At 37.8% G+C, this 27,828-nt stretch overlaps 2 protein-coding genes across 3 annotated transcripts in view; both read right to left on the reverse strand.

Annotated features, from left to right (window-relative positions):
* Window positions 1-12,385, reverse strand: part of spata13 (spermatogenesis associated 13) — a 66,675-nt gene extending 54,290 nt beyond the window's left edge. For both annotated transcript variants that reach the window (XM_061965082.2, XM_061965080.2), the window contains exon 1: window positions 11,937-12,385. In XM_061965082.2, the coding sequence (XP_061821066.2) occupies window positions 11,937-11,945 (9 nt within the window). In that variant the 5' untranslated portion in view covers window positions 11,946-12,385. The remainder of the gene's footprint in view (window positions 1-11,936) is intronic.
* Window positions 12,386-16,115: 3,730 nt separating this feature from the next.
* Window positions 16,116-24,839, reverse strand: c1qtnf9 (C1q and TNF related 9). The gene is made up of 4 exons (XM_072913526.1): window positions 24,528-24,839; window positions 24,396-24,458; window positions 21,612-22,381; window positions 16,116-16,271 (listed from the first exon to the last, which is right to left on the reverse strand). The coding sequence occupies exons 1-3, from the start codon at window positions 24,706-24,708 to the stop codon at window positions 21,612-21,614; spliced, it is 1,014 nt and encodes a 337-aa protein (XP_072769627.1). The 5' UTR covers window positions 24,709-24,839; the 3' UTR covers window positions 16,116-16,271.
* Between the last annotated feature and the right edge of the window lie 2,989 nt (window positions 24,840-27,828).

Raw genomic sequence — 27,828 nt, forward strand, 5'->3', positions numbered from 1 at the left:
AAAGAAAGTCGCTACTACTACAAAATAAGATAAGTCGCCACACCTTAAATGAGTGTTTTTTCACGTGAAAGTAAATGAAAGTAATATAATGTATGAATGATGTGTATAGTGTAATATATTTGGGAAGGTTGTAATCTTTTAATGGCTGTTAAGTAGAGACACAGACATCAGCGTGGATCTACGGGAGCTTTATTTTTCAACTCACATGTAAGCGAAAGCGCCACAGTGTCAATTCCGGTCCTTCAACAATCGCTATTTTTTCTAAATCAAAATATATATTCATATATTACATATAGCTTATTATTTGTGCACTATTAACAACTGATGCACCGTAAATTTGGTCGTCTTAAAGGGGAACATTATCACAATTTCAGAAGGGTTAAAACCATTAAAAATCAGTTCCCAGTGGCTTATTTTATTTTTCGAAGTTTTTTTCAAAATTTTACCCATCACGCAATATCCCTAAAAATAGCTTCAAAGTGCCTGATTTTAATCATCGTTATATACACCCGTCCATTTTCCTGTGACGTCACACAGTGATGCCAATACAAACAAACATGGCGCATAGAACAGCAAGCTATAGCGACATTAGCTCGGATTCAGACTCGGATTTCAGCGGCTTAAGCGATTCAACAGATTACGAATGTATTGAAACGGATGGTTGTAGTGTGGAGGCAGGTAGCGAAAACGAAATTGAAGAAGGAACTGAAACTATTAAGCCATATCGGTTTGAACCGTATGCAAGCGAAACCGACAAAAACGACACGACAGCCAGCGACACGGGAGAAAGCGAGGACGAATTTGGCAATCGCCTTCTAACCAACGATTGGTATGTGTTTGTTTGGCATTAAAGGAAACTAACAACTATGAACTAGGTTTACAGCATATTAAATACATTTGGCAACAACATGCACTTTGAGAGTGCAGACAGCCCAGTTTTCATCAATTAATATATTCTGTAGACATACCCTCATCCGCTCTCTTTTCCTGGGGGTCTGGCGGCAGATTTCTTTGACTTTATCGTTAGAAATGCATCTGCTTTGAGTGTCGCAGGATATTCACACATTCTTGCCATCTCTGTCGTAGCATAGCTTTCCTCGATAAAGTGTGCGGAACAAACGTCCAATTTCTTGCCACTTTCGCATCTTTGGGCCACTGGTGCAACTTGAATCCGTCCCTGTTCGTGTTGTTACACCCTCTGACAACACACCGACGAGGCATGATGTCTCCAAGGTACGGAAAACAGTCGAAAAAACGGAAAATAACAGAGCTGATTTGACTCTGTGTTTGTAATGTGTTTGAGAAAATGGCGGATTGCTTCCCGGTGTGACGTCACACTCCGAGAGCGAATAATAGAAAGGCATTTAATTCGCCAAAATTCACCAATTTAGAGTTCTGAAATCGGTAAAAAAAATATATGGTCTTTTTTCTGCAACATCAAGGTATATATTGACGCTTACATAGGTCTGGTGATAATGTTCCCCTTTAAATAGAAACCGAAACCGGATGTTGTGATAAAATATCCATTTGTGCTGGCGACTGCGTCTTTCCGCCGCACGGGTGACATAGCTCGCCCAAAGATGACAAAACAAAATCACATTCAGGCCGCATTGCGTTTAGACGGAAGTTACATTTGAAAAGATCTGATTTGTACCAACTCCTGATGTGGCCTGAATCTGATGCAAATAAATCAGATTTGAAGCACTTTGTAGCGTTTAGACTGGCTAAAACAATCAGATTTGTGTCACTGGAGGGCAAAACAATCTGATTTGCTGTGCAGACGTGTCCCGTTGGTTTGTGCTACAAACATTTTTGTCTATTATACTTTGTCATTCATGTTTTATGATTCCTAACCCAGTGTTTTTCAACCACTAGTGTGCCGTGAGATACAGTCTGGTGTGCCGTGGGAGATTATCTAATTTCACCTGTTTGGGTTAAAAATATTTTTTGCAAACCAGTAATTATAGTCTGCAAAATATGTGTTGTTGTTGAGTGTCAGTGCTGTCTAGAGCGCCGCAGAGTAACCGTGTAATACTCTTCCATGTCAGTAGGTGGCAGCCAGTAGCTAATTGCTTTGTAGATGTCGGAAACAGCGGGAGGCAGCATGCAGGTAAAAAGGTGTCTAATGCTTAAACCAAAAATAAACAAGATGAGTGCCCCTAAGAAAAGGCATTGAAGCTTAGGGAAGGCTTTGCAGAACGAAATTAAAACTGAACTGGCTACAAAGTAAACAAAAACAGAATGCTGGACGATAGCAAAGACTTACTGTGGAGCAAAGACGGCGTCCACAATGTACATCCGAACATGACATGACAATCAACAATGTCCCCACAAAGAAGGATAAAAACAACTGAAATATTCTTGATTGCTAAAACAAAGTAAATGCGGGAAATATCGCTCAAAGGAAGACATGAAAATGCAACAGGAAATTACCAAAAAAAGAGAAAAAGCCACCGAAATAGGAGCGCAAGACAAGAACTAAAAGACTACACACAAAAAAACAGCAAAAAACTCAAAATAAGTCACGGCGTGATGTGACAGGTATGTGACAGGTGGTGACAGTACACCTACTTTGAGACAAGAGCTATAGTGATGCATGCTTGGTTATGGGTTAAAGTCATATCCAACAATTGCGACTTTTTACTGTCAACTGAGTTTCGTTTTTTAATGATTTCTGCTGGTGGTGTGCCTCTGGATTTTTCAACACAAAAAATGTGTCTTGACTCAAAAAAGGTTGAAAAACACTGTCCTAACCAGCCCCCAAACTATGTCAAAATCTCTCCAAACTTTTCCCATACGTTTGTGTTGCAAATGAATTTTGTTTATAATTTTTATGTTAACGTTTTGTAGTTTTTGTAGCGTCATTACATTACATGGCACTTACAAATATGCATGAAAACACTCCTACAGACATCACACATGACACATGGAACGGTTTAGCGAATATAAACAGTTTTAGTTATATTGTAAAACTTAAACGTTGCTGGGAGTGATGAATAAAAAATCCATATCAGTAGAATGGATGATTAAAAGACTGATCCGTACTTTTACTTCCGGTTGAAAACGCTATATATAAAAAGGAGCAAACTCGTCCAAAAGACAGCGCCAAAGCACAAACAATAACACACCGTTTTTGTAATAAATAAATGATAAATGGGTTATACTTGTATAGCGCTTTTCTACCTTCAAGGTACTCAAAGCGCTTTGACAGTATTTCCACATTTACCCATTCACACACTGATGGCGGGAGCTGCCATGCAAGGCGCTAACCAGCAGCCATCAGGAGCAAGGGGTGAAGTGTCTTGCCCAAGGACACAACGGACGTGACTAGGATGGTAGAAGGTGGGGATTGAACCCTCCGATTGCTGGCACGGCCACTCTACCAACTTCGCCACGCTTGCATTGTGGCTGTCAGCAAAGAAAAATACATAAATTAGCTGCACTGTTTTATTAGCCGCAGGATTCAAAGTGAAGGAAAAAAGTAGCCACTGACAGTTCGTCAAACACGGTACTATATTAAGTGGAAGTAGTAGCAACATAAAGAACAAAAAAAGAAAGATAGTGAACATTAGAAGTGGGAATCTTTGGGGACCTCGCCATTCAATAACAAGTCGTTTAAAACTCAATTATTGATGCATCTTTATGTATATTGTTTTACATTTCTATTCATTTCCCTAAATAAGCGTTTACCACCTGCAACTTTAAAAAACTGCATTTGTAATAAGAAACAGTTAAATTAGTTCCCACATGTATTAAATGAATGGGAGTGTGTGCAAAACTGCAACATAGGAACAAAGGAGCTGGTCGGATTATGTTATTAACATGTTATTCATAACCAGCCTTGTGGAAAATCTCCCCTACTTGTCCAATTTGTTTTTGTCTAACTCTTATAGTTTTAATGTTGTGGGGCTGGTTATGATTATGTTAAGATAAAAACTCTAATAGTTAGACATAGAAAAGGAATGGTATTTTAACATTTGCAATGATAAAGGGGGCCCACTTCACACAGGTCACAATATTAGCAGTTTGGCCTTCACATGAAGAGACTCGCCCCCATGGAGTCAGACTTCATAAGTACACTATTCATCATTTTATGGTCGGTGTGACGGTGAAGAATGTTAAATCAAGCTCCCTGGCACCGCTTCCTCAAAACACTCTAGTAGGTTTTGTTTGAAAGCTCATAAAATGATTTCATGATGGGGACAGCTTGACCCGGTGACTGACTATTCCTTTGTTCAGGCAGTTCAAATTGCCCATTTTGACCGATTGCCTCATTTTGGAGCTGCCATATAAGGAAGGAGAGAATGAAAGGACCACGCCCACCTTACCTATAGAGCGTGGGAAGCAAGTGGGGGGGCGGGGAAGAGTGTCTGAACTTGCTTACAGGACGACGACTTTCACCTGACCTGCTTTTTGGCTGTCACGGTGACAGACAGCCGGGAATTTAACACCATGACACATCCTTTGTCAATTATCAACACCACTTGGTATTATTGGGAACAAGGCAATCGTTCATTTGACAGAAGCACCTTGTTAGGGCCATCCAATCACAGGTCACATGTACACAAGGCTGACTGTGTCACAAGCATCAAAAATGGAAAAAAATAAAAGATTAAAATGATTAGCATGACGCATTTTTGCCATTCAAAAAATGAACAATGGTACACGAAAGAGAAAGGAAGCTGTTGCAAAACATGTTGGTGTGCACACCTCAGGACGACTTGTAGGCCGCGCAGACCACAACCATGTGACATTTCCAGTTCTATGGTTACCACAGGGCTGGCCGATAAAACCATAACAATATACATCGCGACAGACACAATGTCAACAAAAATTTAACAAAAGGCGCTTGCTTGCTCTCTGGTGACCGAGCAACGCAGGAAGTGATCCCTGATCAATGGGAGTGACACGCTAACGGCCAATCAGGTGAAGGTATCAACTAACAGGTTTGGTTGCGCCATCTTGTTTTCTTTGCACGGCGTGAGAAGACTGAGTCAAAATGAGGAAATTGTGGATAAAAGAGGAAAGGTCACAATACTAGGGTTGGGCGATATATCGAGTTTGTAAGATATATCGATATATTTTTAAACAAGATATGAATTAAGAACATATCGTAATATCGATATCATTTATTTAACGTTAAAATTACCACATTTGTTGTGTTCCTTGTTCTCCCCCGCCCCCTCTCTATGGACTACTAAACCCCTCCCCGTCCTCCTTCCAAGACGTGCTTGCACAAATAAGAACATCCACGATTGGTTGGTTGTTTACTATGATGAGTCACGATTGGTTAGGGACAGGCCAATCAGAGGCAAGATAGGGCGGGTCATCAAACCAGGAAGGGAAATCCCAAAGTGCCTGCCTGCAAATGTATGTTTTTATTTGAGTTGGATACATTTTGTATTATTTGCACAGCTATGTTATATATTTTACATAGAAATAATATTTTTCTATTTTATTTATGTTACTTACACAGTTTATTTTTTGTGCTGTTAATACCCATCTTGACTAACTGGGTTGATAAAAGTGCCACTGATTGTTTACAGTACCGTTGTCATTCACTTCCTATTCAGTGGCTTAGTGGTTAGAGTGTCCGCCCTGAGATTGGTAGGTCGTGAGTTCAAACCCCGGCCGAGTCATACCAAAGACTATAAAAATGGGACCCATTACCTCCCTGCTTGGCACTCAGCATCAAGGGTTGGAATTGGGGGTTAAATCCCCAAAAATGATTCCCGGGCACGGCACCGCTGCTGCTCACTGCTCCCCTCACCTCCCAGGGGGTGAACAAGGGGATGGGTCAAATGCAGAGGACAAATTTCACCACACCTAGTGTGTGTGTGACAATCATTGGTACTTTAACTTTAACTTCAATTTCACTGAATATCGCTCAAAAATGAATATCTTTATATGTATACTTTCACCGAAAAATATATCGAGATATATATCGAATAGCGAGTTTAAGTACAAATATATCGAGATATACTTTTTTTCGTCCATGTCGCCCAGCCCCACTTAACAGTATGGCAGTTTCCTTTCTTTCAAAAGGGACTGTAGTCAGACCAATGTGGTCTGTCAATGATGCAAGGCGCTCGTGCCCACCCTTTAGAGCACAGCTGTAACTTCCTGGCACTAAACCTGCAGAACATAGTACTTCTCAGGTTTCTCTAGGTTTACATATTCACACTTTGCACTATTTTCTTACACTTTATGGAGCATTTCTTACATATTCCTTATATTTGCACCTTCATTTTAAGAGATTATTGTTAAGAGTTCACTGTGTTTTTCAACCACTAGTGTGCCGCGGGAGATTATGCAGTTTCACCTATTTGGGTTAAAAATATTTTTTGCAAACCAGTAATTATAATTTGCAAATAGTGTGCCGTTGTTGAGTTTTGGTGCTGTCTAGAGCTCGGCAGAGTAACCATGTTATACCATACCATATCAGTAGGTGGAAGCCGGTAGCTAATTGCTTTGTAGATGTCAGGAACACGATGGTTTGTCGTGATCACAATATGCAGGCGACAGCGGGAGGCAGTGTACAGGTAAAAAGGTGTCTAATGCTTAAACCAAAAATAAACAAAAAGGTGAGTGCCGCTAAGAAAAGGCATTAAAGCTTAGGGATGACTATGTAGAACGAAACTAAAACTGAACTCGCTACAAAGTAAACAAAAACAGAATGCTGGAGGACAGCAAAGATTTACAGCGTGTGGAGCGGCAGACGGCGTCCACAAAGGACGTCTGTAAATGACATGACAACAATGTCCACACAAAAAAAGATAGCAACAACTTAAATATATTCTTGATTGCTAAAACAAAGCAGGTGCAGGGAATAGCGCTCAAAGGGAGACATGAAACTGCAACAGGAAAAGCCACCAAAATAGGAGCGCAAGACAAGAACTAAAACACTACACGCAAGGAAAACAGAAAAAAACTCCAAATAAGTCAGGGCGTGACAGTAGACCTACTTTGAGACAAGAGCTATAGTGACGCTTGTTTGGTTATGGTTTAAATCAGGGGTGTCAAACGTACGGCCCAGATCAGGCCCGCAAACAGGTTTTATCCAGCCCGCGGGATGAGTTTGCAAAGTATAAAAATGAGCCGAAATGTTTCAATGAAAAAAACCACTGTTCTAAATGTGTCCACTAGATGTCACAATAGCAATTCTTTGTATATTTGTAGATTATGCTTCATATGTAAAAAAAAATAAAAATAAACCACACGATTGGTGCGGTATAACTCAGTTGGTAGAGTGACCGTGCCAGCAACTTGAGGGTTCCAGGTTCGATCTCCTCTTCCGCCATCCTAGTTACTGCCGTTGTGCTTTTGGGCAAGACACTTTACCCACCTGCTCCCAGTGCCACCCACACTGGTTTAAATGTAACTTAGATATTGGGTTTCACTATGTAAAAGCGCTTTGAGTCACTAGAGAAAAGCGCTATATAAATATAATTCACATGATGTTAGTGCATCAGTCGAGGAAAACGATCAAACTACGTAAATAACATCCTGTAATTTGATTTTGATATTTTCTTTATCTTAATAGATTGAAAATCACATCATTTATTCAGAAAGTCTAAATAACAACAAATAAAGATAGAATACTACTAACTGCAACATGTATGTGTAAAAAAACAACAACATTATGATTTGTTGGGGGACGGCGTGGCATCAGTGTGTGAATGTGTGTGTGAATGGGTGAATGTGGAAATAGTGTCAAAGCGCTTTGAGTACCTTGAAGGTAGACAAGCGCTATACAAGTATAACACATTTACATTTACATTTGTACATTTTCAGAATGCGCTTGTTTTATTTTTAAACAAAGAAAACAATTTGAAGTTGTCTTTATTTTTAAGTTATCGTGCTGTGATTTGACCACTTGGGGGTAGATTTTTCTCTATCTAGAATGAGTTTTACCATTTTCTACCGCTTATTCCCTTCGGGGTGGCGGGGGGCGTTGGAGCCTATCTCAGCTACAATCGGGCGGTAGGCGGAGTACACCCTGGACAAGTCACCACCTCATTAAATTCATATCCAACAATTGCGACAACGACTTGTTATTGTCTACAGAGTATATTATTTTTTGTTTGGTTTGTACTTCATGATGTTTTTGCACTTGTTTTTTTGTGTGTGTTTTTTGTTTGTTTTCATTATATTTGGATGTATTTGTTTGGGTTGTATGCTTGTGAATCTGGGCTATCCATTAACTACTTATTATGTTGCAGGGGTTTTTAATTGATTTAAACTTTTATTAGTAGATTGCACAGTGAAGTACATATTCCGTACAATTGACCACTAAATGGTAACACCCCAATAAGTTTTTCAACTTGTTTAAGTCGGGGTCCACGTAAATCAATTTGTGGTACAAATATATACTATCATCATAATACAGTCATCACACAAGTAAATCATCAAAGTATATACATTGAATTATTTACAATCCGCGGGGTGGGATGAGGAGGGTTTGGTTGATATCAGCACTTCAGTCATCAACAATTGCATCATCAGAGAAATGGACATTGAAACCGTGTAGGTCTGACTTGGTAGGATATGTACAGAGAGCAGAGAACATAGTGAGTTCAGATAGCATAAGAACAAGTATATACATTAGAAATACATTGGATTATTTACATTTGGTTATTTATGATCCGGGGAGGTGGGATGTGGAGGGGGGAGGGTGTTAGTCAAGGGTTGAAGTTGCCTGGAGGTTGTTTTAGTGCGGTTTTGAAGGAGGATAGAGATGCACTTTCTTTTACACCTGTTGGGAGTGCATTCCATATTGATGTGGCATAGAAGGAGAATGAGTTAAGACTAGGGATGTCCGATAATATCGGACTGCCGGTATTATCGGCCGATAAATGCTTTAAAATGTAATATCGGAAATTATCGGTATCGTTTTTTGTTTTTTTTAAAGTAAAACTTAAAAATCTTTTTAAAAGTCCGCTGTGTACACGGACATAGGAAGAAGTACAGAGCGCCAATAAACCTTTAAGGCACTGCCTTTGCATGCCGGCCCAGTCACATATCTCCGGCTTCTCACACACACAAGTGAATGCAAGCCATACTTGGTCAACAGCCATACAAGTCACACTGAGGGTGGCCGTATAAACAACTTTAACACTGTTACAAATATGCGCCACACTGTGAACCCACACCAAACAAGAATGACGAACACATTTCGGGAGAACATCCGCACCGTAACACAACATAAACACAACAGAACAAATACCCAGAACCCCTTGCAGCACTAACTCTTCCGGGACGCTACAATATACACCCCTCTCCCACCCCGCACACCTCACCCTCCTCATGCTCTCATGCCCCAAATTCCAAGCTGCTGTTTTGAGGCATGTTAAGAAAAATAATGCACTTTGTGACTTCAATAATAATTAAAGCTGCAAGCAGCGATGGACGGGACCGACTTTGACGGCACATAAAATCCAAACCGGAGCAGTAATAAAAACTCTTTCGTCAACTTTTAATCAGAAGGGTTCATTTTCTCTCCTGTGCTAGTTTGAAGCCGACACGACAAACGCGCTCAAAGGAGATAATGTTTGAAAAAAGGTGACCGTTTTTTACAAAACTTTTGTTTTGAAGGGGGAATTGCAAACTTCCTGTTGATTTTTGCTGGGGGTTGTCAACATATGAAATGTAGGTCTAAGTGAGACCTACATAGGAAGTTTTTGTTTCATGTCTCTAAGACATTCCTACTGGAAGTTACAGGCAGTTTTGTCTGAGTTGTCTTCCTAGGAGCACTTGTGTCTGTGTTTCTTCCTAGGGGGCGCTAGAGCGCAATTTTGAGTTTTGGGGTTGGGCTTTTTCTAAGATCGCAATTTTTGCCAGTCCTTATGTGTGTGTCCAGTTTGGGGAGTTTTGAAGCATGTTAAGGGGGTCAAATTACAGCTCAAAGAGGCAAAAGTGACTGTTTTTAGTAAACTTTTGTTTTGAAGGGGGAATTGCCAACTTCTTGTTGATTTTTGCTGAAGGATGTCAATGTATGAAATCTAGTTCTAAGTCAGACCTACATAGAGGTTTTTGTTTTATGTCTCTACGACATTCCTACCGGAAGTTACAAGCAGTTTTGTCTGTGATTTTTCCTAGGGGGCGCAATTTTGAGTTTTGGGGTTTGGTTTTTTATTAGATAGCAATTTTCGCCAGTCCTGATGTGTGTGTGTCGAATATGGTGAGTTTTGAAGCATGTTAAGGGGGTCAAATTACAGCTCAAAGAGGCGGCCGGTGTAATAATAATAAAACCTTACAATTACAATAAGGTCCTCTGTCCCAAAGGGACATTGCGGTCCCTAAATATGGCAGTGCCATGTTGGCACTTTTTTCCATAACTTGAGTTGATTTATTTTGGAAAACCTTGTTACATTGTTTAATGCATCACAACAAAATTAGGCATAATAATGTGTTAATTCCACGACTGTATATATCGGTATCGGTTGATATCGGAATCGGTAATTAAGAGTTGGACAATTTCGGAATATCGGCAAAAAAGCCATTATCTGACATCTCTAGTTAAGACCTTTGTTAGATCGGAATCTGGGTTTAACGTGGTTTGTGGAACTCCCCCTGGTGTTGTGGTTATGGCGGTCATTTACGTTATGGAAGTAGTTTGACATGTATTTCGGTACAGGAAATATAAGATTTTCTTCATCCTGTTCCTTCTTAAGCATAGGTGTGTAAATATGTGTTTCGTTAAGAGTGTAATTGTCTATTGATCAAAATACACATCAATAGGCTTATTAGTGATTCCCAGAGCCCAAAAAAAGTCTGCGGGCTATAGAGCGTTTTCTATTCGGGCTCCAGTACTATGGAATGCCCTCCCGGTAACAATTAGAGATGCTACCTCAGTAGAAGCATTTAAGTCCCATCTTAAAACTCATTTGTATACTCTAGCCTTTAAATAGACCCCCCTTTTAGACCAGTTGATCTGCCGTTTCGTTTCTCCTCTGCTCCCCTCTTCCTTGTGAGGGGGGGGGGGGGGGGGGCACAGGTCCGGTGGCCATGGATGAAGTGCTGGCTGTCCAGAGTCGGGACCCGGGGTGGACCGCTCGCCTGTGCATCGGTTGGGAACATCTCTGCGCTGCTGACCCGTCCCCGCTCGGGATGGTGTCCTGCTGGCCCCACTATGGACTGGACTCTTACTATTATGTTAGATCCACTATGGACTGGACTCTTACTATTATGTTAGATCCACTACGGACTGGACTCTTACTATTATGTTGGATCCACTATGGACTGGACTCTCACAATATTATGTCAGACCCACTCGACATCCATTGCATTCGGTCTCCCCTAGAGGGGGGGGGGGGGGGGGGGGGGGGGTTACCCACATATGCGGTCCTCTCCAAGGTTTCTCATAGTCATTCACATCGACGTCCCACTGGGGTGAGTTTTTCCTTGCCCTTATGTGGGCTTTGTACCAAGGATGTCGTCGTGGCTTGTGCAGCCCTTTGAGACACTTGTGATTTAGGGCTATATAAATAAACATTGATTGATTGATCAATGAAGGAGATAAATAAAAAATGAATGAATGACTTTTTATTTTTTTTATGATTTCTGCTGGCGGTGTGCATAATCACGAGAGTACAAGTGTGGCGCCCTAACAAGGAGTGAAAACAGAAATGGGGTTGGATTCTGAAAGCAGGATTAAGAAGCTTGCAGAAGTGGAGCCAAAGTGTCTGTTTTACTTCTGCATTAATTAACTTTCTTTGTAAGCTGCTGGGCCCCCCCACACCCACACGCACAAGTGTGTGTGTGTGTGTGTGTGTGTGTGTGTGTGTGAGTCCCTGTGCAGCCAGCATCACTATAACAACCAAGGCTGTAACGCGCCCTCGCAGAACACAACGAGAGACAACCCCAAGTTTTCCATGTTAATATGACGTCACTTATTAACAACAGGTCAAGATGACGTCACATTTGAATAAACTCACCGTGCTCATAGTCGCTGATGTTCTCCGCCCTCACGTCAACGGAGCAGCTGTCGGCGTAGTCTTAGCCATAGTAAAGTAGTCTGGCTTCCTCCTTGTCCGCCCGCACGAACATGTCGACGCGAGGGGAAAGAAAAAGAGAGGAGGAAAAAAAAGCGAGCGCAGAAAGAAAAATGGCTACATTTGAACACAAATGCTAGTAGCAACTTAAGCTAGCTGCTGAGCGCTCGCCGACAAACTTTCTCAATTAGGCGAGTCGGCGCTCGGTTGGAGGACGAAAAACGCTCCCGCGGGCGCTAAATGGGGAAATTTGAACGTAATTAATGGAAGAAGTTGGTCAAGAAAGTGACCTTTTTTTGCCCCGCGAGTACGCCGTTAAGAGAAGTAAGTCGAGTAAAGTGCTGGCAAGCATCTTCATGCACTTGTTGCAGTTGACCTGGAGGGGGCGGGGCTTGGAAGGTTTGAAGGAGGGATGTTACTGGTTGAGAGTCGCCTGACTGTTTGGCTGCCAGCCAATCACACGTCAGAAGCGGGGGCGAGGAAGCCATGAAGCCACGCCCTCCTCCTGAATGGCCCATTGAAGAAGAAGAAAAAAAAAAGGGAGTCTAAAGAAGACTGGACCTTCCAGTTGTTGTCTTCCTCATATTAGTTCCTTGTGTCACATAACTGCCCATCCCACTATGAAAGCGCCATAAGAATAGCCAACAATAACAAAGCGGTGACAATATTGAGATTATTGGCATATGGTTGTCCAAAGTGTGGCCATTTAAATGTGTTACACATTCTACTGATAAAAACAAACAAACATAAAAGAGCACACAGGTAAAATCTAACAGGAAAAAGTTGCAATGCATTCTTAGGTTATTTCAATTAAGAGGAGAAAACTATAATTTACAGGGGATATTGATTTTTGAAATAGGTAAAGTAAGAAGGAATATAAAATATAAATGTATTTCAGTTTTAGGAGTTAAATGGTGGAACAAGCTCAGCTTTGATAAGGTTTAAGAAAACCTTGAAAGGTGAATTAATTGAAAATTACAAAATATAGTAACAAATACTTTCATCCAATTGATTTTTTTTTTTTTAACGTTGATGTTCCAGGCAATCTAATGTTCAGTGAATGTATAGGATAGGCAAATATAAACTTTGGCTTCAGCCTATTCCTTTTTCGGTCATTCTTTTTCTTTTCTTTTTGTGTGTAAATGTGTATGATTGTTAAATATGTATAATCTGTACTGTTAAACTCCATCCATCCATCCATCTTCTTCCGCTTATCCGAGGTCGGGTCGCGGGGGCAGCAGCCTAAGCAGGGAAGCCCAGACTTCCCTCTCCCCAGCCACTTTGGTTGATTATATGACCGAAATAAACGTATTTCATTCATTCATTCATTCAATGTTGACTAATAACACAAAGCAGTTTTCTTAGTAGCAGGCATTGCTCCAAAAAATAATAATGAATCAAAATCCATGTTGTTAAGAATTATTTACCTATTTAAAGCTCCAATGACTTCACATCAAATATTCCACTTTTTGGGTGAAAATATTGCACATTTTGAGTGTTGGCCATATAAAAAACAATGTTTCCTTTAACAAAAAAGTAATAAAACATGATCAAATATTGAAAATGTATAATCGACGGATAGATCTAAAGTTGATATAGAGATTTAAGTGTTAAATGTAAAAAAAAATTAAAAAGTATGAGGGTTTTTTTTAATCACATTTAGTTGATTTTAGAGGGAATTTTCTTTAAACTGTCATTGCTTGAAAAATAATCAATGATATGATGATAAATGATTGACCTATTTAAGGCTCCAATTACTGCACATCAAATATCATAGTTTCAATTATTTTGGGGGGAAATATTGCATATTTTGAGTGTTTGCCATATAAAAAACAATGTTTCCTTTGACAAAAAAAGTAATAAAACATGAATAAATATTAAAAACGTATAATCGACGGATAGATCTAATGTTGATCTAGAGATTTAAGTGTTAAATGTAAAAAAGAAAAAAGTGCGAGTTATTTTTTTATCACATTTAGTTGATTTTAGAGGGAATTTTCTTTAAACTGTCATTGTTTGAAAAATAATTAATCAAAATAATGTACCGTATTTTCCGCACCATAAGGCGCCCTGGGTTATAAGCCGCGCCTTCAATGAACGGCATATTTCAAAACTTTGTCCACCTATAAGCCGCCCCGTGTTATAAGCCACATCTAACTGCGCTAAAGGAATGTCAAAAAAACAGTCAGATAGGTCAGTCAAACTTTAATAATATATTAAAAACCAGCGTGATGTGGGCGCGCATGGAGTCGTATATCAACATGGACGGAGCTGCGTGAAAAAAGCCACCCGGCCTCTTCGCGTAAACTTACCTTAACCACTCGCTCATCTTTTCTTCATCCATCCATCCCTTCGAGTTAGCTTTTATGATGACGCCGGCTGGAAAGGTCTCTTTTGGCAAGGTCTTCCTTTTGAATATCACCATGGGTGGAAGTTTCTGGCCATTAGCATGGCAAGCTAGAACCACAGTGAAGGATGACTTCTCATTCCCTGTGGTGCGAATATTCACCGTACGTGCTCCCGTTGTATCCACAGTGCGGTTCACAGGAATATCAAAAGTCAGTGGAACCTCGTCCATGTTGATAATGTTCTCTGGCCGGATCTTTTTTTCAGCTATCTTGTTTTTACAATATGCACGGAAAGTAGCCAGCTTTTCTTGAAAGTCTTTAGGCAGTTGCTGTGAAATAGTAGTCCGTGTGCGGATGGAGAGATTGCGTCTTTTCATGAACCGGAAACTTGTCGCTTAGTAGGAGCCATTTTGTGGTCTTTACAGATGTAAACACACAAAGGAAATGAAACGTAATATCCGCGCGCTTCTTCTTCTTCTTCTTCTTCTACGCGGGCGGGTGGTTGCTTACAGTAGAAGAAGAAGCGCTTCCTGTTCTATGGGGGCGGGTGCTTACCTTGGCGGTTGCTTGCGTAGAAGAAGAAGCACTTCCTCTTCTACGGGGAAAAAAGATGGCGGCTGTTTACCGTAGTTGCGAGACCGAAACTTTATGAAAATTAATCTTAATATTAATCCATATATAAAGCGCACCGGGTTATAAGCCGCACTGTCAGCTTTTGAGTAAATTTGTGGTTTTTAGGTGCGGCTAATAGTGCGGAAAATACGGTAATAAATGATTGAATTATTTAAGGCTCCAGTTACTGCACATCAAATATAGTTTCAATTATTTTGGGGGGGAAATATTGCATATTTTGAGTTTTGTCCTTTGACAAAAAAGTAATAAAACATGAACAAATATTAAAAACGTATAATCAACGGACAGATCTAAAGTTGATCTAGAGATTTAAGTGTTAAATGTAAAAAAAAAAGAAAAAAGTGTGAGTTATTTTTTTATCACATTTAGTGTACTTTAGGGGGAATTTTCTTTCAACTGTCATTGCTTGAAAAATAATAAATCAAAATAATGTAATACATTATTTACCTATTAAAAACAACAACAATGTTTCCTTTGACAAAAAAAGTAATAAAACATGAAAAAATATTAAAAACTTAAAATCGACGTAAGCGTTAAATGTAAAAAAAAAAAAAAGTATGAGTTATTTTTTATCACGTTCAGATGATTTTGGTGGGAATTATTTTTTAAACCGTCATTGCTTGAAAAATAATAATGAATCAAAATAATGTTTTAAATTATTTACCTATTCAAGGCTCCAATTACACATCAAATATTCCAGTTTGAAGTATTTTTGGGGGGGAAATATTGCATATTTTGAGTGTTTGACAAAAAACAACAATGTTTTCTTTGACAAAAAGGTCATAAAACGCACATGAAAAAATTACTTTTAAATCGACGGATGTATCTAAAGTTGATCTAGAGATTTAAGCGTTGAAAGTACAAAAAAATAAAAATTCTACGACTTATTTTTAACAATTTTATTAATTGATTTTAGTGGGACCTTCTTTTCAAAAACTGTCATTGCTCAAACAGTAATAATTAATTAAATGTTATAAATTATTGACCTGTTCAAGATTCCAATTACTGCACATCAAATATTCCACTTTGAAATGGTTAAAGATAAAAAGCTGTGATGATAACCACAGAAGTGAAAGTAGGAGACATTTCTGTTTGAAGTGTGCATACAAAGGTGACTTACATCCCAACAGTGTCCACTTCCTGTCGTTTACCTTCATTTATTGTTGTTCAATCTTTAAAGAACAAAACAAAAAGGGCTAAAATAAAAGTAGTGGTTCACATGTCTGCCAGTCCAGGGTGTGCTTGAACGCCTCTCGCTCCTAAGTCAGCCGGGATAGGTTCCGGCTCACCTGTGACTCTGATGAGGACAAACGGTAAACAAAATTAATGGATGAAATGAGCAAGTAAGAGCAAATAAAACGAGAAAAGTCTCGCCTGAAATTTTCATGGGCTTACGCTAAAAGCTAGCATAAAATATTTGCATGCTTATGTTAACTTGTTATAATAGGAACAGTTAACATACTTGCAAGACGTAAACATGTCTCAAAATCCATGATTTTCAAGTTTAAATGCTCCAAATTAACACACATTTTAGCATGTTAACGTAACATGCTAACATAGGAAAAGTTGGCGTACTTCTAAGATAGCGCCAAGTATCAAAAGCCATGATTTTTAGGTTTAAATGAATGAAATTAGCAAAAACTGTTAGCATATTATTGTTAGAATGTTGTAATGGGAACAGTCGACATACTTGCAATATGAAAACATGTTTTAAAACCCATGAATTTTAGGTTTAAATTATCAAAATTAACTATAATGTTAGCATGCTAACATTAGCATGCTGACATTGGAAAAGTTAGCGTACTTCTAAGAGAGCGCCAAGTATCAAAAGTTTAAATTAATACAATTAGCAAAATAGCACAACATGTTAGCAAACTAATGTTAGCATGTTATAATAGGAACAGTGAACATACTTGCAAGATGTAAACATGTCTCAAATCCATCAATTTTAAGTTTAAATTATCAAAGTTAACTAATTGTTAGCATGCTAACTTTAGCATGCTGACATAGGAAAAGTTAGCGTACTTCTAACATAGCGCCAAGTATCAAAAGCTCTGCTTTTTAGGTTTAAATGAATAAAATTAGCAAAACAAATTAGCAAACTAATGTTAGAATGTTATAATAGGAACAGTCAACATACTTGCAAGATGGAAACATGTTTCAAAACCCATTAGTTTTAGGTTTAAATGATAAAAATGAACTAAAATGTTAGCATGCTAACGTTAACATGCTGACATAGGGAAAGTTAGCCTACTGAAATAGCGCCAAGTATCAAAAGCCATGGTTTTTAGGTTTAAATTAATAAAAATAGCAAAATAGCAAAAAAAAATAGCAAACTAATGTTAGCATGGGAACAGTGAACATACTTGCAAGATGGAAACATGTCTCAAAAACCATGAATTTTAAGTTTGAATGATCAAAATTAACTAAAATGTTAGCATTCTGACTTAGGAACAGATGGTTCAAATGAAATGAGCAAAAACTGTTAGCATATTACTGTTAGCATGTTGTAATAGGAACAGTTAACATACTTGCAAGATGGAAACAATTCTCAAAATCCATGAATTTTAAGTTTAAATGATAAAAATTAACTAAAATGTTAGCATGCTGACAAAGGGAAATTTAGCATACTAAAATAGTGCTATGTATCAAAAGCCATGATTTTTAGGTTTAAATGAATAAAAATAGCAAAACATTTTAGAAACTACCGTAATGTTAGTATGTTATCATGGGAACAGTCAACATACTTGCAAGATGGAAACATGTCTCAAAATCCATGAATTTTAAGTTTAAATGGTCAAAATTCACTAAAATGTTAGCATGCTAACGTTAACATTCTGACATATGAACAGTCAGCGTACTTCTAAGATGGTACAAATAAAATTAGCAAACATTGTTAGCATATTATTGTTAGCATGTCATAATGGGAACAGTCAACATACTTGCAAGATGGAAACGTCTCAAAATTCATGAATTTTAAGTTTAAAATCAAAATCAATGTTAGCATGCTAACATTAGCATTCTGACATAGGAAAAGTTAGCGTACTTCTAAGATGGCGGCAAAGACATGATTTTTAGGTTCAAACAAATAAAATTTGAAAAACTGTTAGCATATTATTGTTAGCATGTTGTAATGGGAACAGTCAACATACTTGCAAGATGGAAACATGTCTCAAAATCCATGAATTTTAAGTTTAAAATCAAAATTAATGTTAGCATGCTAACAGTAGTATTCTGACATAGGAAAAGTTAGCGTACTTCTAAGATGGCGGCAAGTATCAAAAGCCATTAATTTTTAGGTTGAAACGAATCAAATTTGAAAAACTGTTAACATATTATTGTCAGCATGTTATAATGGAAACAGTCAACATACTTGCAAGATAGAAAAATGTCTCAAAATCCATGAATTTTAAGTTTAAAATCAAAATTTATGTTAGCATGTTAACATTAGCATTCTGACATAGGAAAAGTTAGCGTACTTCTAAGATGGCGGCAAGTATCAAAAGCCGTGATTTTTAGGTTCAAACAAATAAAATGTGAAAAACTGTTAGCATATTATTGTTAGCATGTTATAATGGGAGCAGTCAACGTACTTGCAATATGGAAACGTCTCAAAATTCATGAATTTTAAGTTTAAAATCAAAATCAATGTTAGCATGCTAACATTAGCATTCTGACATGGGAAAAGTTAGCGTACTTCAAAGATGGCGGCAAAGACGTGATTTTTAGGTTCAAACAAATACAATTTGAAAAACTGTTAGCAGATTACTGTTAGCATGTTGTAATGGGAACAGTTAACATACTTGCAAGATGGAAACATTTCTCAAAATCCATGAATTTTAAGTTTAAATGATAAAAATTAACTAAAATGTTAGCATGCTGACAAAAGGAAAGTTAGCGTACTAAAATAGTGCTATGTATCAAAAGCCATGACTTTTAGGTTTAAATGAATAAAAATAGCAAAAAATTTTAGCAAACTAATGTTAGCATGTTATCATGGGAACAGTCAACATACTTGCAAGATGGAAACATGTCTCAAAATCCATGAATTTTAGGTTTAAATGGTCAAAATTAACTAAAATGTTAGCAAGCTAACGTTAACATTCTGACATATGAACAGTCAGCGTACTTCTAAGATGGTACAAATAAAATTAGCAAACATTGTTAGCATATTATTGTTAGCATGTTATAATGGGAACAGTCAACATACTTGCAATATGGAAACGTCTCAAAATTAATGAATTTTAAGTTTAAAATCAAAATCAATGTTAGCATGCTAACATTAGCATTCTGACATAGGAAAAGTTAGCGTTATTCTAAGACGGCAGCAAAGACGTGATTTTTAGGTTCAAACAAATAAAATTTGAAAAACTGTTAGCATATCATTGTTAGCATGTTATAATGGGAACAGTCAACGTCATTGCAAGATGGAAACATGTCTCAAAATCCGTGAATTTTAAGTTTAAAATGAAAATTAATGTTAGCATGCTAACATTAGCATTCTGACAGGAAAAGTTAGCGTACTTCTAAGATGGCGGCAAGTATCAAAAGCCGAGATTTTTTGGTTCAAATGAATACAATTTGAAAAACTGTTAGCATATTATTGTTAGCATTTTGTAATGGGAACAGTTAACATACTTGCAAGATGGAAACATGTCTCAAAATCCATGAATTTTAAGTTTAAAATCAAAATTAATGTTAGCATGCTAACATTAGCATTCTGACATAGGAAAAGTTAGCGTACTTCTAAGATGGCGGCAGGTATCAAAAGCCATTAATTTTTAGGTTGAAACGAATCAAATTTGAAAAACTGTTAGCATATTATTGTTAGCATGTTATAATGGGAACAGTCAACATACTTGCAAGATAGAAAAATGTCTCAAAATCCATGAATTTTAAGTTTAAAATCAAAATTTATGTTAGCATGCTAACATTAGCATTCTGACATAGGAAAAGTTAGCGTACTTCTAAGATGGCGGCAAGTATCAAAAGCCATGATTTTTAGGTTCAAACAAATAAAATTTGAAAAACTGTTCGCATATTATTGTTAGCATGTTATAATGGGAACAGTCAACGTACTTGCAATATGGAAACGTCTCAAAATTCATGAATTTTAAGTTTAAAATCAAAATCAATGTTAGCATGCTAACATTAGCATTCTGACAGGAAAAGTTAGCGTACTTCAAAGATGGCGAAAAAGACGTGATTTTTAGGTTCAAACAAATAAAATTTGAACTGTTAGCATATTACTGTTAGCATGTTGTAATGGGAACAGTTAACATACTTGCAAGATGGAAATATTTCTCAAAATCCATGAATTTTAAGTTTAAATGATAAAAATTAACTAAAATGTTAGCATGCTGACAAAAGGAAAGTTAGCGTACTAAAATAGTGCTAAGTATCAAAAGCCATGATTTTTAGGTTTAAATGAATAAAAATAGCAAACATTTTTAGCAAACTAATGTTAGCATGTTATCATGGGAACAGTCAACATACTTGCAAGGTGGAAACATGTCTCAAAATCCATGAATTTTAGGTTTATATGGTCAAAATTAACTAAAATGTTAGCAAGCTAACGTTAACATTCTGACATATGAACAGTCAGCGTACTTCTAAGATGGTACAAATAAAATTAGCAAACATTGTTAGCATATTATTGTTAGCACGTCATAATGGGAACAGTCAACATACTTGCAAGATGGAAACATGTCTCAAAATCCATTAATTTTAAGTTTAAAATCAAAATCAATGTTAGTATGCTAACATTAGCATTCTGACATAGGAAAAGTTAGCGTTCTTCTAAGATGGCGGCAAAGACGTGATTTTTAGGTTCAAACAAATACAATTTGAAAAACTGTTAGCATATCATTGTTAGCATGTTATAATGGGAACAGTCAACATCATTACAAGATGGAAACATGTCTCAAAATCCATGAATTTTAAGTTTAAAATAAAAATTTAAGTTAGCATGCTAACATTAGCATTCTGACAGGAAAAGTTAGCGTACTTCTAAGATGGCGGCAAGTATCAAAAGCCCTGATTTTTAGGTTCAAATGAATACAATTTGAAAAACTGTTAGCATATTATTGTTAGCATGTTATAATGGGAACAGTCAACATACTTGCAAGATGGAAACATGTCTCAAAATCCATTAATTTTAAGTTTAAAATCAAAATCAATGTTAGCATGCTAACATTAGCATTCTGACATAGGAAAAGTTAGCGTTCTTCTAAGATGGCGGCAAAGACGTGATTTTTAGGTTCAAACAAATAAAATTAGAAAAACTGTTAGCATATCATTGTTAGCATGTTATAATGGGAACAGTCAACATCATTGCAAGATGGAAACATGTCTCAAAATCCATTCAATTTAAGTTTAAAATAAAAATTTAAGTTAGCATGCTAACATTAGCATTCTGACAGGAAAAGTTAGCGTACTTCTAAGATGGCGGCAAGTATCAAAAGCCGAGATTTTTAGTTTCAAACGAATACAATTTGAAAAACTGTTGGCATGTTATTGTTAGCATGTTGTAATGGGAACAGTCAACGTACTTGCAAGATCAAAATCCACACATTTTAGCTTTAAAAGATTGAAATGAGTTGAAATGCTAGTAAAATAAGTAAGCATGCAGACTTACTTAGGGGCCAAACAGGATGAAGCCAGAGAAGGTGGTGTCGTCGTCTTCGTCCGCAAAGAGCCCGTTAAAGAGCTCCCCTCCGACCACCTGCAGCCACACCTTGTCTCCAGCCTCCAGGTGCAGCACGGCGCCCCCTGCAGCCTGGTCCTCGCTGCTCTGGTAGTGGTCGCTGGTGTGGACCACCTTGGCGCCGTTCTTCACCAGAGCCACCTTGGCGTTCCTGGAGAAGACGGTGATGTGGTAGGTGAAGAAGTAGGCGCCGGGCAGCGAGCAGGTGAACCTTCCGGTCTGGGGATCGTAATGATTTTGCCGGTTGTAGATAATCTTGTCGAAGCGGACGGGCGTGTGAGCCGGCGGGAGCTTGCTCTGCGCCGTCAGTCCCACGGAGAAAGCACTTTTGGAGAGAACACAAGCGTCTCCTTTCTCGCCCTTGTCACCCAGGTCTCCTGGGGACCCCGTCTCCCCCCGATGGCCTAGGGCGCCTTTGTGGCCTGGAACGCCCATGTCCCCTTGAGGACCTTGCCTGCCAGGGGGACCCATGGGTCCCTGAATGCCTCTGTCCCCGCGGAGGCCGGTTTCCCCCTTTAGACCCTGTGGTCCAGACCCCCCCACGCCACCTTCGGGGCCCTGGGGTCCAGGTAACCCAAGCTCGCCTTTACTTCCTTTCAAACCCACAGGCCCTTGGACTCCTTGGGGCCCCATTTTCCCAAGTGGGCCCTGCTCTCCATTGTCCCCCTTTTTCCCCTTGAGCCCCGCTGGACCAGGTGCACCTAGGAAGACAAGGAACAGTTCTAGTTCCTTCTATTTCATTTTTCAAAGTTTAAAAAAAAGTTAACACAACTTCAATTAAAAAGTTAAATGATTGTCACTAGGGATGTCCGATAAGGGCTTTTTTGCCGATATCCCGATATTGTCCAACTCTTAATTACCGATACCGATATATACAGTCGTGGAATTAACACATTATTATGCCTAATTGGGACAACCAGGTATGGTGAAGATAAGGTCCTTTTAAAAAAAAATTATAAAATAAAATAAGATAAATAAATTAAAAAACATTTCTTGAATAAAAAAAGAAAATAAAACAATATAAAAACAGTTACATAGAAACTAGTAATTAATGAAAATGAGTAAAATTAACTGTTAAAGGTTAGTACTATTAGTGGACCAGCAGCACGCACAATCATGTGTGCTTACGGACTGTATCCCTGCAGACTGTATTGATATATACTTTTTTTTATCCTTTATTTAACCAGGTAAAAATCCCATTGAGATGAAATATCTCTTTTTCAAGGGAGACCTGGCCAAGAGGGCAGCAGCAAGGTTACATAAAAAACAGTAAACACATAAAACATCACATATACAACATTAAAACTTGCTCACATGACACGTGTGCATACAGACAAGGTAGACTGCAGTCCTTTCACAGAAGCTTTAAACTCATTCAATGTAACAAGGGTTTGAAGTTCAATATTCCATTGTAGGTTATTCCAAGCCATCGGTGCTGAAAACCTAAATGCTTTCTTGCCCAGTTCAGTTCTTACTTTGGGGACGACAAATTGCAGAACATTCATTGAACGAAGATTGTGACTTCCTTGTTTCTTTGTTAAAAGACAAGATATATAAGATGAATATAATGTAGGAACCAGAATATTAATAACAGAAAGAAACAACCCTTTTGTGTGAATGAGTGTAAATGGGGGAGGGAGGTTTTTTTGGGTTGGAGCACTAATTGTAAGTGTATCTTGTGTTTTTTATGTTGATTTAATTAAAAAATAAATAAAATAAATTAAAAAATTAAAAAAACGATACCGATAATTTCCGATATTACATTTTAAAGCATTTATCGGCCGATAATATCGGACATCTCTAATAGCGACCAGCATTTTAAACACATTTTTCAGGCACACGCCTCAGAGCGATATATTTTGGTGCGTGACGTACGTTACAGTTAGCATTTTAGCATGCTCACATTATCGTGCTAGATGTTATAGCTAATTTATCAAGTATACACCTCAATGTCATATATTTCATGTATTTCACTCATGCTAACTGTAAGAATTATATTGTTAGCAAGCTGTCTTTTTAGCTTCTTTTGCTAATAGTTTTTGTTACTTAACGCTATCTGGCCAGCGTGCTGACTGTTAGCATTTCAGTTCGGTTTTGGCTCTTCAACACGAAATTTCTATGGAAATTGCATTTTCTAGTTGTTAACGTATATTTCTGACTATAAGTCGCAGTTTTTTTCATAGTTTGACCGGGGGTGCGATTTATACTCAGGAGTGACTTATGTGTGAAATTATTAACACATTACCGTAAAATATCAAATAATATTATTTAGCTCATTCACGTAAGAGACTAGACGTATAAGATTTCATGGGATTTAGCGATTAGGAGTGACAGATTGTTTGGTAAACGTATAGCATGTTCTATATGTTATAGTTATTTGAATGACTCTTACCATAATATGTTACGTTAACATACCAGGCACCTTCTCAGTTGGTTATTTATGCCTCATATAACGTACACTTATTCAGCCTGTTGTTCACTATTCTTTATTTATTTTAAATTGCCTTTCAAATGTCTATTCTTGGTGTCGGGTTTTATCAAATACATTTCCTCCAAAAATGCGACTTATACTCCAGTGCGACTTATATATGTTTTTTTCCTTCTTTATTATGCATTTTGGCCGGTGCGACTTATACTCCGAAAAATACGGTATATTGTACTGGTTCTGAAGGTGAAAAGGACCATAAATGTGGATGAGAAGATTCCTTCACTTACCCGGGTCCCCTGCGTCGCCCTTTGGGCCGTTCTTTCCCGCCAACCCTGTCAGACCAATTCCACCTAATCAGAGAGGATAAAATTTTGTATTATTAATTACGAAATGACCGCATAAACCGTGTCTTTATTTACCCGTGTCCCCCTTTTCGCCACGGAGTCCATCCCTGCCGTCTCTCCCGGGCGCCCCGTTGTGACCCGGGTCCCCGGGGATTCCGGGGTATCCGCAGGCGCAGCCTTTGCTTTGTCCCGCCTCTTGTGCGACGCAGCGGACCCCCAGCAGGAGGAGCAAGAGAGCGAGGCTGAATCTCAGCATGGCTCTGGCGAACGAGCAAACTGACAGCAGGCCGGGATGGAGATGGAGCTCATGTGGTGGAGCGCCGGGAACTTTGGACCTCTCAAGTTCTCATTTCATTGGCTGGTGGAGGTTTTTGGGTTACTTATTGAGTGCTTGAGTTACACATCTTTGCGCCAGAAGCTAATAAGAAGCTCAAATAACTCAAACATCCACACTGCAGTACAGTATTTTTCAAACGAGGGCCGCATAAAATTTTTAATTTAAATCAAAGGTGTTTGAAAAGAAATAAAAAATACATTTGAAGGATGTTTTTACAGAGCCCCTAAAGGGACATGGGGGAAATTATTTTTTTAATAATTTTATTTTATTTTGTTATTTATTTATGTATCTCGTGCGCACAGAAACTTTTTATAAAGTTATAAAAAAAATAAAAAATAAATATATATTTTTAGACATGTATCTCGTGCGCACGAGAAACTTTTTATAAATGTATTAAAAAAAATTAAAAAAAAGATTTTTTTTATTTTAGAGCACGAGATACATGTCTTAAAAAAAAAAAAAAAAAAAAATTATTAATATTTTTTTTAGACATGTATCTCATGCGCACGAGATATATGTCTAGAATTTTTTTTTTTTTTTTTATAACTTTAGAAAAAGTTTCTCGTGCGCACAAGTTACATGTCTAAAAAAAAAAAATTATAAATAAAAAAAATTCCCCCGTGTCCCTTTAGGGGCTCTGTATGTTTTGATAGATTTTGTACATTAAAGATACTAAAACCAATACAATATGGGTCAATCAATATATGCTAAACTATCTGACCCATAATTATATCATTAATTATGGGCCTGCTGCAATGCCAACCCCTCAGAGTCATAACTTGGTACGTGATACATGCTAACTGTTAGCATGCTAAAATGTTTGGCCAATTTTAGGGCCAAATTCCTCAGGGTAGTATAACTTGGTACTTGATACAAGCTAACTGTTAGCATGCAAACTTTTTTTGGTGCCAATTTTACAACCAAACACCTCAGAGTCATTAAACTTGGTACTTCATAGAAGCTAACTGTTAGCATGCTAACTTTTTTTTAGCTAATTTTACATGCGTACGCTACCTAGTCATTTTACTTGGTAAGTGATACATGCTAACATATTTTGTCAATTTTACGGCCCAACTCCTCAGGGTAGTATAACTTGGTACTTGATACAAGCTAAATGTTAGCATGCAACCTTTTTTTGTGTGCCAATTTTACAACCAATCACCTCAGAGTCATTAAACTTGGTACTTGATAGAAGCTAACTGTTGGCATGCTAACTTTTTAAGCTAACTTTACATGCGTACGTTACCTAGTCATATTACTTGGTACGTGATAAATGCTAGCATTTTTAGCCAATTTTACAGCCAAACTCCTCAGGGTGGTATAACTTGGTACTTGATACAAGCTAACTGTTAGCATGCAAAATTTTTTGTGTGCCAAATTTACAACCAATCACCTCAGAGTCATTAAACTTGGTACTTGATAGAAGCTAACTGTTAACATGCTAACTTTTTAAGCTAATTTTACATGCGTACGTTACCTAGTCATATTACTTGGTACGTGATACATGCTAGCATTTTTTGCCAATTTTACGGCCAAACTCCTCAGGGTGGTATAACTTGGTACTTGATACAAGCTAACTGTTAGCATGCTAATTTTTTTGTGTGCCAAATTTACAACCAATCACCTCAAAGTCATTAAACTTGGTACCTGATAGAAGCTAACTGTTAGCATGCTAACTTTTTAAGCTAACTTTACATGCGTACGTTACCTAGTCATATTACTTGGTACGTGATACATGCTAGCATTTTTAGCCAATTTTAGAGCCAAAATCTTTAGGGTGGTATAACTTGGTACTTGATACAAGCTAACTGTTAGCATGCAAACTTTTTTTGTGTGCCAATTTTATAACCAATCACCTCAGAGTCATTAAACTTGGTACTTGATAGAAGCTAACTGTTAGCATGCTAACTTTTTAAGCTAATTTGACATGCGTACGCTACCTAGTCATATGACTTAGTACTTGACGCATTCTGTTAGCATGCTAATGTCAGCATTTAAGTTCAGTTTGTGTATTTCAATGGCTTGCACATTTCAGGATTCACGCGCAATTTCGCCCAAAATTGGATATTCTATTTTTATCTGTAATGTTCTAACCCGGATTGTTTTTAATTTGTCTTTAGAATGTGTCGTAAAAGCTTAACCTATTGTTACTATAACAATCTACAAGGTTAATATAGGTTGCTTCTTTTTCTTCGCCTCCATTTTTATGCATTCTTTTGTATCTCTAGTTATCATTACGTATAAGTATTGTTGCATTTGAACAACTGTATTGTTGATAATAGAGGTAAATTATTGGTATTGTTCATTATCAATAGCGCTATTTCTATTGGTATTTGTAATGCTCCTTTTGTAGTGTAAAAATGCTCATTGTCATTTCCGTATTATTTATTTCACTAACTGCTTCTTTGCTATCACTTTTACCATCATATTTGTACTTATCGTATTTGCTGATATTGTTGTGTTTGCAGTTGTTTGTTTTTGTCTCCCTGTCTAATCCCCCTCTTGTCCCCACAATTTCCCCCTGTGTCTTCTTTTTTTTCCTCTTTCTATCCCTTCCTGCTCCGGCCCGGCAGCATCAAATGATAATATAAATACATTTAATGAAGTCAAATACAAATAAGGCAACAAGAGAAGTATCCTACACTTATCTTTTGTAAAGTAAATCTGAACAGCCGATATGGGCATCTACATCAACTATATGATTTGCCTGAGAAGCTGGACAGAACAAAAAAGAAGAAGAAGAAAAAAAGAATGTGTCATGGGCCACAAACGGCCCCTGGGCTGCACTTTGATATCACCATACAATGGATGTGAAATGCTAATTTAATGTTATTTACATGCTGGAGTCATCTGGAGCTGTGCAGCAGAGATAACGGCACACAACATGTTGCAAATGTTCTCCAAGCAAAAAGCTCAAATTGAATGAAGACTGTGTGCGCACACAAACTATCCACTGATGCACAGGAAACTGCTTGTAATGACTCAGCCGTCCTGCTAATCCTCTTTTTCTTTTTTTTGATATGAGAGGCAGGAGGGATG

This window comes from Nerophis lumbriciformis, linkage group LG07 (assembly GCF_033978685.3).
Source record: "Nerophis lumbriciformis linkage group LG07, RoL_Nlum_v2.1, whole genome shotgun sequence".
NCBI lineage: Eukaryota > Metazoa > Chordata > Actinopteri > Syngnathiformes > Syngnathidae > Nerophis > Nerophis lumbriciformis.

Coding starts and splice junctions, on each gene's coding strand:
- c1qtnf9 (XM_072913526.1), bottom strand. CDS start 24,708: ATGCTGAGATTCAGCCTCGCTCTCTTGCTCCTCCTGCTGGGGGTCCGC. Junction 24,459..24,527: donor TGGCGAAAAGGGGGACACGG/GTAAATAAAGAC, acceptor CTCTCTGATTAG/GTGGAATTGGTCTGACAGGG. Junction 22,382..24,395: donor GGGCGACGCAGGGGACCCGG/GTAAGTGAAGGA, acceptor TTGTCTTCCTAG/GTGCACCTGGTCCAGCGGGG.